The 14957-nt window shown below is 35.0% G+C and overlaps 1 protein-coding gene across 28 annotated transcripts in view; it reads left to right on the top strand.

Moving 5' to 3' along the window:
• NRXN1 (neurexin 1) overlaps positions 1-14957 on the top strand; it is a 927325-nt gene that overhangs the window by 787746 nt on the left and 124622 nt on the right. For 18 of the 28 annotated variants that reach the window (XM_060692585.2, XM_087888309.1, XM_060692594.2 and 15 more), the window contains 2 exons: positions 8870-8959; positions 10537-10856. In XM_060692585.2, coding sequence (XP_060548568.1) covers positions 8870-8959; positions 10537-10856 — 410 coding nt within the window. The remainder of the gene's footprint in view (positions 1-8869; positions 8960-10536; positions 10857-14957) is intronic. The other 10 variants (XM_034427409.3, XM_034427408.3, XM_060692589.2 and 7 more) reach the window with 1 other exon arrangement.

Raw genomic sequence — 14957 nt, 5'->3', positions numbered from 1 at the left:
GCAGTATCCTTTCCCCAGAGTGGGGTGGGAATAGAGATTTTACAGTATCCTTCCCCTGCCATGCCCACCAAGCCACACCCACAGAACTGGTAGTAAAAAAATTTGAAACCCACCACTGGTGTAAGTACTATGGAGTGTAAACAATTTGCTGTCTGCTTTTGGCAGTAGGGTAGGGGGTAAAACAGTTAAACTTCATTTGTATGGCATGTGCATTGTTAGTATATGTATATAAGCTGTATTTGAATGTCATTTGTTCATAGTCTGAAGTAAGAGTACACATATACTTCAAGCATATAGGAAGCATCAGTGGACAAAATCCTTGCATGTTTATATATTGGGAAATATATCAAACAAAATAATGATTGCTTTTATTCAGATACTGCATCCCCTCTGAAGTGCCGTATTATTCACAGTACTTTTTGAAGGTCCTGAACTGCTTCTGATTGTCTCAGAAGAGATTATTCAATCCAGAAAAATCACAGGCACTTTCCATAGTAGCTTGATTCTGTTTAATGATTTGGTCATGTCTGATGCATGTTTATGGTCCATGGGGTCATGAAGAGTCAGACACAACGACTGAACAACAACAACATGTTTGTGGTATGTTTGTGGTATCTATAGTGTGATTATAGCCTATATGTGTTTCTTGGCCAAACTAAGGACATAATACTACAGCATATCTGTGGACCCAAATCAACATGAAAAAGATCCAGCTCTTTATTTTCTATTGAAATGTGAAGCAATCAACAACCTGGAAAGCCTTTGCTTTCTTAGTATTAATTTTCTTTGACATGCTCATGTTGAGACAGGATATATATTTAATAGTGTTACAAATAAATTGGCATTTCTAATTCAGAATGCCTGTTGCTTTGCTTTGTCAAAATTATTTTTAAAAATCCTGATTGTAGAGGTTTAAAACTCTTTTATTTAATATATACTACTCTTTGTAGTCAAGAATCCTCAGGGCAAAAAATATATACACCAAAATGTTCTGTTTAGACATTTATTTCATGAGATTGTAAAGCTTAGATCAAGGGCTACTGCTTTTGCTATACATTTCTGCCTACTTTCACAAGGACTAAAAGCAGTTTACAGTCAACAATAACATTGGAGTATAAAATTGAAAATAAATAAACTGAATAGCTAAATAAACTAAATAACTTAAGCTAAGATAGCCGTACTACCATCAGTGCCTATATACTCTATAGAATATGAAGGAGTTAAAGTCCAAGAGTTTGAGAGCATTTCTTATCTCAAAAGACAAAGAGTTCCAAAGGATGGGGACAGCTATTGAGAAGGCACATCATCAAGTCCTAACCCATTGCCTTTTCTGAATTGGGGATCTACAGCTCTCAGAGTTTGTGCAGGGTGAGACAAACCTAAGTGAGAAAGACTAAACCAGGCACACGCATCAAACTATGAAAGGCTTTAAACATGTTAACTGGAACTTTGAATTGGAGCTAGACCCAAATCAGTAATACTGTTAAATGTCTATTCCCAGTTAGCCAATAAGCTGCTGCATTTTGGAATATTTGTAACTTCCAAGGTATCTTCAAAGGGAACTCCCTATAGAACATGTTATAGTAATGTATATTTGTGATGACACTATTCATGAGTCCCTATTGTTTGAACACCCAGTTCCAAAAGATGTTGAATCAGTGTACCAACTGAAGCTTTGAAGCTCAAGAGAGTGTCACAAATCCAAGAGTCTTTTAAAAACAGTGCTACCCCATTTAAGCATCAGAGTTGGAACTGCGAACAGGCTAGATAATTCATTAACAAGCTACATCTCTGTCTTGTATAGGTTTGATCCAAATTGTTTTGACTGTAGACTTTACAGTTTAAAGTCACCATGGGCGAATAGGCGGCAATATAAATTCAATAAATAAATAAAGGCACCAGACCAGATTTTCAACAACATGCCTGATCTGGCTTCAAATAAAAATGTATAAGTGCGTATCACTAGCATTGGTGCAGTGGTTCGAATGCAGTATTGCAAGTTAATTTTGCTGACTACCGATTGCCGGCACTGTGGCAGTTCACATTTCTCCAGTCTCAAAGTTGACTCAACCTTCCATCCTTCCAAGGTCGGTAAAATGAGGACCCAGATTGTTGAGTGGCAATATTCTGACTCTGTAAACTGCTTAGAGAGGCTTGTAAAGAACTGTGAAGCTGTACATAAGTCTAAGTGCCATTGCTATTGCTGTTTCGATGATACTGCATGCCAGACTGAAAGATGGCCTCTCCAGCAACTTTTTATAGATATTTAACTTCATAGCAGAATTTCCACATTGGAGCAGCTACAGGAATAATTACTTATTCTTCATGCATATCAACTGTGTTTAGGAGGACGACAAATCAGTGCAAAATGACTTCAAGCTGCAATGTTAGCAGACGATCAAGAATAATGCTACAGTCAATGGTACTAAACACCTCTAACGGACTAGAGGAATAAAAGAACTAGGAAAGATGAAGCATTGAACCTGAATTTATCCAGCCTCATGTCTTCTGGCTGCATAGATGGTTCAAGTTCACAGTTGGCAGACATCATGCCACAGGGCACCTTTTCCTCCATTTCCACAAGGTCAAAAAAATTCCTTATCGTACCTAAAGAAATTGCCTTAGCCATCTCGCCAGACCCCATCCAAATGGAATTAAGCTTGGAATGAAAGAAATTTCACTGTTAAGTGTTAAAAAAAATACATCACAATCACTTTTGTTTTCTCCAAGGGGGAAGAGGGTAATCTTGAACAAAGACAATGGATGTGCATCTGAAGATGCAAAAAGGACAGAGAAGTAAGGTGTTTTACCATTTTTATCACTATTATGAATTTTTAAACAGTGGCCTTCAACCATGGTTGGTCAAGTTCACTCTGTTCTTCATTTTGCATAGTTCTTTAGTAAACCAAGGAGGTTCCTGGATCTAAAATGAAGAAAAAGCCTCTAGGGACAATTTCATTCAGCATCCTGACCAACTCTGCCTGTAAGATAGCTGTGAAATTCAACTGTATCTAAGACAAAAAAGGCTTTATTATGCACAATCTGCCATTCAACAGCAGCGATCTGAAGCTATACCATCCATCCTGCCAACTATTATACTCCATGTAGTGTTGAACAATTAAAAATAGTCACTGTGAGCCAGCATATGCATTTAATAAATTATGATTGTTACATATATCAAAATAAATAAAAAAATATGAAATATGAAATTCCTAAGTAAATTTGTATCCTTTCAATAGCAGAAACTTTCAATGCATCAGATGTCAAATATCCCTTTTCTTTCTATGTGAATTGGTAGTATGTTTCACAGTGATAGAATATAATGTTTTTGTCTTCGGCAAAACAATCTTGATTTTCCTGGGTATAAGGAAAAAAAGACACATATTATGTTATGGATACCTTTGATTTGAATTAGTGTACCTACAGCCCTATGATCTATAGAGTTTTCTCTGAGTATGGTTTCTGACAATACACAGTTTGTAGTTTGAGGTGTGAAACAAATGAAAACTGTAATATAAATCCTAAAATAATATTCTCATCCCTCATTATGAAGGAATTCTGTTTCCAGAGTTTTGAACTATGCTTCTATTAAAGTGTAATCCATTTTTATTCAAACCTAGTCTCAACCTGACTACATGCAACCATGCACCATCAGAAGAAAGTCTGAGAGTCTTACCAACACAATATTGATGTGAGCTTCTTGTTCTTGCAGTATTTGTTGTGTTAACAAATCTCTGTGATATTCTGATAATAGATAATAATAATTACATGATTTCACTAGGATGAATGCTTCAACAACCGTGGTTTCTATTTCTGTGGGGGATTTGAAGAAGTCAATAAGGTTGGAGGCACAGTTATTGTTTATTGTTTTACTTTTGTTGTTATAATTGCAGGCATTGGTCAGGAAATGAATGTAATATTATTGTCATATTTGTGAATGGTCACTATGTGAGGCAGTTGCTAAACAAGATTTACCTGTATCTGCTTTTTTCTGGTTTTGACTTTATCACTAAGTTGACATTTTCATTTCTGATATAGAGAGTAGGTTGAAAAGGGCTGTTACTAGAGTATTCATTTGAATTACTTTCAGCTCAAGTGGCATATGTCAAAAACAATACAAATTTAAAGAAAAAAAATAAAAATAAACACAAGTAAACATAATTGGTTCCTTTGAACAATAAGAGGCACTAGTCCAAATAATTAGCGGGAAGTATTTGGAACCAGTTGGGAGCCAGTTCTTTAACCGTCCTGCTCCATCATTTATTTCCTATGTTCAGGGATGAGTGCTTTCTTGTCATCCTCTTAAAACAAGTTTCAATTGGCTGCTATAAGTTGAATTGATTTTAACTTTATTTTAAACTAGCACCAGTTGTTACATTTTTTTTTCATTTTGTTATTGTTTATGTATTACTTTTCATCCACATTTTGAAGAATATTTTAAGAAATCTTGTTAAAAGACCATTAAATTAGAAGTGTGAAGAGAGATGACGTCATCCCTTTTTTTGTCTAAAACAGCAAAAGGGATTTAGGACACGGTCATTATGGGTTTAGTGGAACAAAAGGAATGAATATATGAAAAATGTTGTGACACTGTTAATTTCACAACTACTTTCATTCTCTTAAGAGCACAATTCTCCTTTTCTAACCAAAGCAAAGAACCAAAGATGTCAAGGGAAATGAAATAATATTTACAGTTATGCAGAATGGGGGAGAAAGTTTGATTTTTAAAGACTCAGACATGAAGAACTTACCAATACAGCTATAAAAGTGGGCTGGGGAAGTTCTGGAAAGCCACACACCTTAAAGTTACTGAGCTTGAGATATACTGTTTTAAGGCATCCTTCCCCAATCTGACCCCTTCCAGATGTACTCCTACAACTTATTTGTTTATCAAGCAAGTTGGAATGAACATAATGTCACAGTGCAGGATATTTTGGTGAGGGATAGTCTATTGGAGTTGATTTCATAGTTGTAATCAGAAGGCACTCAAGGGTTTAAACTAGGTGTCTTTCCATACCCTGTATGCCACCAGGATTACTTCTTGAAAAGAGAAACTGCATGGAATTCAAACTGAAATGATAGCACAAATTAGAATTTTCTTAGTCCTAAGTAAGACACCTTATGTCAAATGTTATTTGATTGATCGATGATTGATTGATATTGTTGTACATCTTGCTGAGGTGACTATTTGGAGCTTTTCTTTGTTTTCACAGAAAATGCATTTAAATTGAAGGAAGCCATTGGCAGCAATATCTGTGTCTTTAGGCTGGCAAACACTCCTTGAGTCTAATACTTCTTCAACTTTGGTAGCTGGACTTTGTTATCAGTTAGAAGCTTCTCAGTATGGCTGAAAGACTAGGCTCATACATAGTGCTAAACTGAGACAAGCATACAGTTATTGGTTATTATTCTATATAGCATTATGTCAAACATTTGTTGTTGCATAATAGCAAATTTTACAATAGTAAATTTTGGGGTACTTGAAGCTTAAGGAAGAATGGTGGAAATTATCTGTGGTTGTGTGCAACACATATGATAGCAATGACTAGTACCACAGAAAAGGAAGAATGAAACAAAGGAAACATATTGACTTCTATTCTGTGAAGAGATGAAAGAAAAACTCCCTTGATTTTCTAGGTCTTCTATGCTTATGAGATTACAAGTAACTGCACTTGGCTAAGTTCTGAATATTGTCTTTCTCTTTCTGAGTGTGTTTGTTTGGGTGTGTATGTGTGCACATGTGTTTAATTGGTTTTAACCTATTTTCTCATAGCTTTGTTGTTAGTAGAGTCTGTTAAACAACCTGAACTGCTGACATTAAAATTTGGACATACTTTTATTTTACACTTACTCTTTCGAGAGATGAGTGAAAATAATCAAAATTATTTTGTGTGCATGACCTTTAAAAATCAACTGGCAATCTCTCCATTTTTCATTTGCTTTTGAGCTCCCAGTGGTGCAGAATTGTAACAGATGGAATAAAATGTAATTTGTAGATTTTAGAATATTGTAGGAAACCACTGAAGTTAGTAAACTCCATATAGTATAGTGTTTTTAACTAAGAGATGTTTTGAAAGAAGAGTTAGAAAGCAAAGCAGAATTGTAATTTAATTAAAATATTGAGCTCCAAAATATGAAGTTTCAAAATATTCAATTATATTCTTTATTCTGTTAATAAGTAAATCAAGACAAAAAAATAGGAGATTTCTTTAAAAATATGTTGTTTGTAGTGTTTTTTTGTGTGGGACACGGTGGCTCAGTGGATAAGACGATGAGCTTATCAATTGAAAGGTCGGCAGTTCAGCGGCTCAAATCCCTAGTGCCGCGCACCAGGGTGAGCTCCTGTTACTTGTCCCAGCTTCTGCAAACCTAGCAGTTCGAAAGCACGTAAAAAATGCAAGTAGAAAAATAGGGACCACCTTTGGTGGGAAGGTAACAGTGTTCTATGCACGTTTGGCATTTAGTCATGCCGGCCACATGACCATGTCTTCGGACAGCGCTGGCTCTTCAGCTTTGTAACGGAGATAAGCACTGCCCTCTAGAGCCGGGAACGACTAGCACATATGTGCAAAGGGAACCTTTACCTTTACCTTTTACTGTTATTTTTAAGCCACATTTTATTTGATTTTATCTTAAAAATCTTGAGAACAAGTGTGAAAAAAAGGAAATTAAAAAGACTGATAATAACATGATAGCCATGTGATCACTTTGGAACATTAAGAGGATATTTTGGAGAGACAATGTTTATATCAAAAACATGATTATGATGAATTGTTGATAAGTGAAGCAGTAGTAAAAATTATGTGGAAAATAAATAATTAAAATTCATAGGTTGTCCAAGATTTAATTGTCAATCTAGAAGAAAAAAATCATTCCAGAAATATTCTAAAGACATCAATAGATTTCTATCGCAGTTACTGCTGGTATAGAACCAAGGCAAGATTTTTAGATGAATGAGATATTCATCATTGAGACAAAGTTAGATATAATGCTTCATCTTAACAGAGATATTCAAGGAAGCCTTCAGTAATTTGTTTAAGATATTCCAGGTTTCAACCTGTTCTATGAGTTCCTGTGTAACATTCCCTTTGGAACTAATCTCATGAATGTATTTATACAGAAAAGGAATCTTGAGAACTGAAATTCACATCTGCAATACAAGATATTGTTGCTTGTGTTATATGTCTTCCTCTTAAGAAAATTATATTATTCTCTTTAGTTTATTTTCTCTATAAATCTGAAATACTGGTGAAATTACCTGATAATACAGAGGTCCCTAACCCCCAGTCCATGGACCAGCACCAGTCCGTGACATGCCAGAAACTGGGTCATGCAAACAAGTGAAGCCCCATCCACGGGATGCAAGCAGCATGTGAAACCATGCCTCCTCTGGTCCGCGGAAAAACCTTTCTCCATGGAACCGGTCCCTGGTACCCAAAAAATTGTGGGTCACTATGATACGGTCTTTCGGTTGAATTTGAAATTGGTGTCAGTACTTCACTTCATCTGTATTAGATGAGTAGTACCCTCAGGGTTAAGAAAATCTCCTACATTTAGTCTTCAGCTCAGAGCGTTCTAGATTAGAATATGTGTTCAGGTTCCAAAATTTCTTAATTATTTAGGGATAGATCTAGGAGGTTGTACAAGTTTTGTTGTACAGATCTAGGAAGTTATAAAGTTTTGTTGAGGTTTTGCTTTTTGTAAAATGTTACTCTCATCTCTTGACCCAGATACCCAAGAAATATTCTTGCCTAAATAGAATAGCAAAGGATCATATTACCATTTCCCAGAGTCTACCCTTTGGTCAAAAATCACCTAATGAATTCCAAGTCCTGTTCCTATCTAGCTGGCCATTAAATTACACTAACTAAAGTAAGTCTTAGAAAGAACCTTGTAAGTAAAGGTTATATTATATAATATTTGGCATGCAGCTATGCACCAAGCAAACATATGCACACAAACACAAGTCTGTGTCTGTGGGTATTGTAATCCATGATTACAATATTTTAAAGGCTGAAGTCCAAGATTTGCAAGCTTTATACATTCTTCATTCTGTTTATTTTAATGAGATCTTAAAGCATTTTTTTCCTGGCTTGGAATTTTCTTATATATTTAGACAATAATTTTTGATGTTATTTTTGTCAAAGCCTTGATCTTTATGTTATAACTATTCTGTTATATCTTCGATTATGTGAAATAATGGATGACCCAATTTTATTTTATTTTGCCATCTGTTCAGTATATTGAAACTGTTGGGATTAACCGAATTACAAGATAGAGGATTTTTTTAAGGTATATTTTTCCTGACTTGGATATAAATTATATCAGATTGATATCTAGATCTCAGACATAAAGCTGTCCTTGAAGATGGTTAAGAACTCTGTTGTTATTCTTCTTTAAATGACTAACCTGGACTAAGAGATTGGAGCAAGAGGTATTTTGCAAAATTAAACCTGTTTCACCTGAACATGTTTTAACTAGTTAATAAGAAATATCAAAACAAAAACAAGGCAAAAGACAAAAGACAAAACCCTAAGGTCAATGAGCATTCTTTCTGAAGAGTTAGTATTTGATGTTTAAATTTGTTTTTTGGGGGGTCTGTCTATAACATAAGTTTTAATAACCTAGCTCAAATGCAGATTTCTAATTTTCAATTAACTTAGGAATAATTTTGTTTGCTAAAATAAAATAAATGAATGACAAGTCTGAACCTTGAAATGTTCTAGATAGAGCTTTTTAAAAAATTCCAAATTTTTTCAAAAAAAAAAAATAATCATGTGGCAACTGTATAGCTCAAGCTTTAAGTATTAACTTTTAACCTTTGACCTTACAGATTTTAACCAATGAAATGTCTCTTTAAACTTTAAAGGAAACAATGATAACGAGCGCCTGGCGATTGCTAGACAGCGAATTCCATATCGGCTTGGTCGAGTAGTTGATGAATGGCTACTCGACAAAGGTAAAAACATTGATTAAAACTTCAAATAAAAAATAATTTGAACATAACCAAGTAGTGCTTCATTGTAACACCAATAAACATAAAACAATAAATTTTTCAGTAAAACTAAATTAAAAACAAATTTTAAACAGTTAAATGTAGAGTAAATATTTGCATACAGTGTATATAATAATTTCTATACATTTTAGTGGTACCGCCTGTTTAATAATCATACCCTGATAACTTAAGGTTAAAGGGACTGTTAAATATAATCCACTAACTCAATCTATGAAGATATTCATAGCAAATATTAATCAAAACTGATAAATTATTCATAGATTACGTTACATATTCCTTCAGCTAAATTATTAACTAAATATCTATATATGTATGTAGTTATGAGATCTTCGTTCCTGAAACAAAACAAAAAATCATTTTTTAAACTGTAGGTTATATCTTAAATAGTGGGCTGTATCATTGCCAAACAAGATGAAGTCCCTTTAACATTTGCTACCTTCTAAGGAGATTTTGGAACAAACACTAACTAAAAGAGCTTAAAGTTGTGTGCATGCTGTTATTGTTAGCAGAATCCAATCTGCAAAAAAGAATATTATGTTTATGAATATTCCTATTGATAATGGGTTTGCACTGGTGAGGATTTCTTTTTAAAAAAATAGCAATGTGACATGACTCTTCATTGATATGTGTATCATTCCTTGAAATTGTTTTTACATTAAACATTTTTTGTTGCTTTTTTCTTTAGTTGATGGCCTTGCTGAAAGATAATCAGACATTTCTCTTTCTCTCTTTTTCTTTATCATTTTTGTTTGTTTCTGAAATGCTCAGCATAGAATATGTATCCCATGCCTTCTCAGTGTCTACGTGTGTGTATGCCTTTCGTAAAGGAGTAACTCAACTTTCATATATGAAGTCTTTTTATTAGAAATATAAGGAGTTATTCTTACTAACATGTTTTAAAACAGGCAGCCTTATAGCATAATATAAGCAGATATATATTTTATGTTTCAATTTAATTATTTAAGGCTAACCTTTATTCGGCATCATGGTAGTTTCCATATTACATAGATTTACACAGAAATGATTGTGTTCTGCCCCAGCTACGGACCCCAATGAAAGTAATATGAAATATGAGTGTATGAAAGTAATATAATATACATATATTGTGCAATCCTTGAATATTGCACATTTCGTATGATAGCCCTGACAATCTGTAGCCACCATACATTTAAGATAAAGAAAACCATTTGGAAAAAAGTGTGAGAGGAAATAGTGGGAAATAAAGTCAATGAAGTGGCAATATTAACAAAATTCTCAGTTCGCCTTTTTATCATACACACACACACACACACACACACACACACACACACACACACAAAACAGAGCTAAGCAGTTACACATATAAAACAGTTCTGCATTCCATAGCACCTCATTAAAACTCATATGAAATATGAACAAATTTCCTTTCTTATACTTTATTACTCTCATCCTCCACCCCATAATCTGTTAAAATCATCCTCTTTAAGAGTGTGGTGTTCACAATCAACATTTTTTGCATGTATGTAATATTATTTTCACAGGGCGTCAGCTCACAATCTTCAATAGCCAAGCAACGATAAAAATTGGAGGCAAGGAGCGAGGTCATCCATTTCAGGGTCAGCTTTCTGGACTCTACTACAATGGTTTGAAAGTCCTGAACATGGCTGCCGAGAATGATGCCAACATAGTGATAGAAGGGAATGTCAGACTCGTTGGTGAAGTGCCTTCCTCTATGACAACTGAGTCAACTGCCACTGCAATGCAATCAGAGATGTCCACCTCAGTCATGGAAACCACTACCACTCTGGCTACCAGCACAGCTAGAAGAGGAAAGCAACCTACAAAAGAATCAATTGTTCAGGTTAGCCAACTGTGATTTCATTTTTAAATGTGTGGCTTTCTTTCTAGATTTTCAGCATATACTTGCCTTTAGTAGATGAAAATAAAATCTTCATGAAGCTTTAAGATTATAGTCATCAAGCTATGGATGCAACATTGACTTAAATGTTGTAGAAGGAGAATCGTGTTGATGTATGGTATGCATGTTTCTGATGAAGTAAGTTATAGCTCATGGAAACGTATGCTTTTTAAATATTTATTAGTCCAAAGGTGTTTTTAATAATTATTTGTGTAAAAAGGTATTAATATATTCCTTCTGATTTTAAATATACTGGCTGTAGCATGTGTATTCTCTAGGAGGCTATCATGTGATAACAGTGCGTCTGTGCTAATACCCATAGAACCAGGTTATCTTTTCCTTATACTAGCTTGAAAAAAGCAGATAACATCAGGAATAAGGAATTTATATCTTAAAACAGCAACTATGCTAAAATTAAGCATTTGCTTATATAGTAAGCATAACTAAAAAAAGCAGAATTTTGACTTTTTCAAATTGAGCAAATTAATCACCTTGAATGCTTTAGAAATAAGGAATGATATTTCTACTTGCTCCTTGTTAAACTCAATTTATACGTTATGTAGGAACAACTGTATAAAATATTTCCCTAATATGTCAGATTAACGACCTGTCCAATCCTTAGTTGTCTCCCAGACTTTCCATTATTTATATTCTGAGTCCTTCCCAGCCTAGAAACTTAAAGTTTCTTGCATACTATATGTCCAAACATTCATAAAAATGAAATGTGTTTGTTATACAGATTGTAACAAAATGTAATGAAATTTCCAAGCATGAAGCAAGTGAGACTCTAGCTGCAATGTGTTTGTATTACTTTACCAAACATATCTTGAATTTGGTTTAGTGGCCTTTGAAGTTTGGATTTAGTTTGAAATTAGTTCAATTTTGTATCATTCCAGGTTTCCAGTTCTTGTTATTGTGAGCTTAACCTATCACCTTAAGGTGATGCCTTGTAGAAATGGGACTGAGCCGTGTGAGCTATTGGTAAAATCATACTTGACTCTTAGCACATGTTGAGACAATGTTGAGTTATCCAGGCAGCCTCACTTTTAAGATTATAAAAGGTGAGGAGTGTTTGAAGGTAATCACATTCACTGTAAATCAGGCTGAATACAGCTTTAACAAATAGGGCATGCTCTAAAATGACTTATTCACCAAAATGTGTGCAAGTGAGAACTTGCAGCATTATGTTGTGGTTTAGATTAATTCTACTTGGTCACTTCCAGCATACTCTATTCCACTTTTTCTCCCACAGATACTGAACATTCTATGGTCGCTTTGCACACTTAACTCTTGTTGGGCCATTTTTGTGAGATAAATGATTTATTGCTTTACGCTATCCTTTCCCTTCCTTGTAAAAATTAGTAGTTGTTCCATTTGAATGTCAGTGCTTCCTTCTCACTCTGTCTTGCTATCATACATGGTTTGAAATAATCCAAATAGATAAATGGTTACAATAAATTATTTCTAGTTACAGAAAATTATAGCACCTTACTGCCTTCTATAGAGCATTTGCATTTATATAATGCAAATGCACTTACTTCTTGACTACATTGTTATCATGAATTTCTCACTGGAACTCACCATCTGTATATATAACAATTACATCATTATTTCACCATCAATCCATTTATATGTATATTAATGTTATGCAATATAAATTGTAGTACTTGAGGTGGAACAGGCGGCTATAACAAAGGTAAGTAGAGAGATCCAATTCTGAAGGTAACTTAAATCAGACGGTTCGAATTTTGTTCTTTTGTGAAGTCTAAGGCAGGTGGCTTTTGTGTGAGCTAACTTTCATTTCATTCTGTATCATGCTTCCTAAAACATATGTAAGTTAGCTAAAACCTATAGCTGTTCTTTATGATGAAACAAGCATACATAATGTGGTGGTTTCCTGGACTTTGAATGTTTTAGGGCAATAAATATGTTGCCAGTGTTTCACAGCCTTTGTTCTTGCATATTTCATGGCCAACATGCATACAAAGGTAAAACAAGTGAAGATTTTTTTCTGGTATGTACCAATTAGATTTTAGAGGTTGTGTCATGTACTTTACCTGGAGATGCCTGTCCCACCTTAGGCACAAAGCCATCCGGTTTATCTTAGGTCACTTATTCTCAGCCCTAAGAAGCCTGTTGTGTCCCCCTTCCCCACACAGGCAAACACACAACCAGGCACACCTGCCAAGATTTTATTAAGCAATCAGACTAGAAACCCTTGCAGATAAGAGTTTTGGCAGTAAACTGCGAAATGCCTGCCAAATCAGTTTTCACTCACAGTAAGCAAGAGAGAGTTTATCCTCAGTCCGGTTCAGTAGCAAAAAGTAATCCACGAAGCAAGAGTTAGCCAAGGTCCAATCCAAATATGCACAAGCCAGATTTCAGGTAACACGATGTGACTCTCAGGTTTTTAACTTTGACCATCACAAAGCCTGAAGAGCAATCATACCCACTTTTATTCCTTGTGGGGTGTGGCTCAGTGACTCAGCTCAATCTCTGGCCCTCCCACGCCCCTTTCGTTGCTGCACACGCTTCTCCCTCTGACACTGCCTGGGATCAAGCCAGGATTCATTATCCTCGCTCCCTATCTGTTGTTGTTCCGATATGCTTTCCTTCTGGCACATCCCAAGCTGTTCCTCCTGGCCTTCGGATGGGACTTAGGCATTGCCAGAGAGGAGGGTCCTGGAGAGGGAAGCCTTATCAGTTCCTCCCCATCACCTTCTGAGTCCTCTTCCTCTGTTAGGACAGGCTCGGGAGTCGGGGTCACAACAAAGCCATTGAGAAACCACTAAGTGCCTACCAAGAAAACTTCATGGGGGAAGTCACCAGGAGTCAAAAATAACTTGAAAGCAAAACTTATTTTTTTACCAACAACAACTAGATTGGTTAGATTTAAAAATAGCTTTTCTTTTTAAGAGTATGATTGCCAAGCTACCTAGGACAGGCAACAAAATTAAACAAAAAAAATGTTTCAGTGTGAAGTATTCCAGTTCTAACTAATCAGGCAGAGCCAAGACCTTTGTAGAAGAGGCCATTACATTTTTTCATCTTTTTCTTTTATTTTCCAGAAGATACCTTGCCTTCTCCAGTCACTGACTTTGCATAGTTATAGCTGGGCTATTTTGTTGCTTTTCCAGTATCATTGTTACTATAATTTTATTTAATGGTAAATCTGCCATCTTTGGTTGTCCAAACCTTTAGCTGGCTAATGAGGTTTTAGTTACAAAGGGATTTGCACTCGGAAAATGATTTTGCTGCTAGTGTATTTATTCGATGAAAACTTGGAGAAATGTTACTCCAGAGATGCTAATGCTAAATAAATATTCGTCTTCAATTTCAGCAGGTTTTGGGTTCCTGATTCTCCTTATCTAAAATATTTCCTTTATTTGATTTGTTGTTGTTGTTTCTGTTCGTATGCTGAAATAATTACAACTTGAAAAATAGACATAATTGGAAAGTATCCTTTTTAGGCTATCAACAGAACTTGAAACATTATTTTTGTTTCCTTGAGGTTTTTTGTTTGTTTGTTAATGGCATTGGAAAGTTGTAATCACATTAGAGGGATTAAGAAGGAAGGTAAGTAAAGGTTTAGGGAAAGTGGATAGATATTGACAGTAATTGACCAGGTGGGAGAACCTTAGCCTGTAGCATGATATGAGACCAAATCATGACTACTGGTAGCAGTAATCTAGAGAAATCTTGCTTTAGATTTTTCTAACTACTTGAGGAATAATTCACATGGCAGCTCTCTGATTATGCTCAACTTTGTGAAAGAGAACTGATGATAATAATGAAGAGTCGTTCTTATAGAGATGTGATCAACTAAGCAAGATATTCTGACAATTAGTATGATATGGAGAGGAAAGAGAAGAGGGAGGATGAAAATTGGAAGGCTGCAAGAATTAGACTCTGGGAAACAAGTGGAGTATGAAGAGTATAGAGAATAGCTTTGGTAGAGAGAGGAAAGATCCATTATCAAGGCAGCAAAAAGATAAAGAGCCTATAGAATAAATAGATTTATGAAAATGTCAAAAATAGAACCCA

The sequence above is a fragment of the Pantherophis guttatus genome, chromosome 1 (assembly GCF_059756535.1).
Source record: "Pantherophis guttatus breed Tessera chromosome 1, ASM5975653v1, whole genome shotgun sequence".
NCBI lineage: Eukaryota > Metazoa > Chordata > Lepidosauria > Squamata > Colubridae > Pantherophis > Pantherophis guttatus.
The sequence above is the reverse complement of the archived record's forward strand: the minus strand, read 5'-3'. Positions and strand labels throughout refer to the sequence as shown.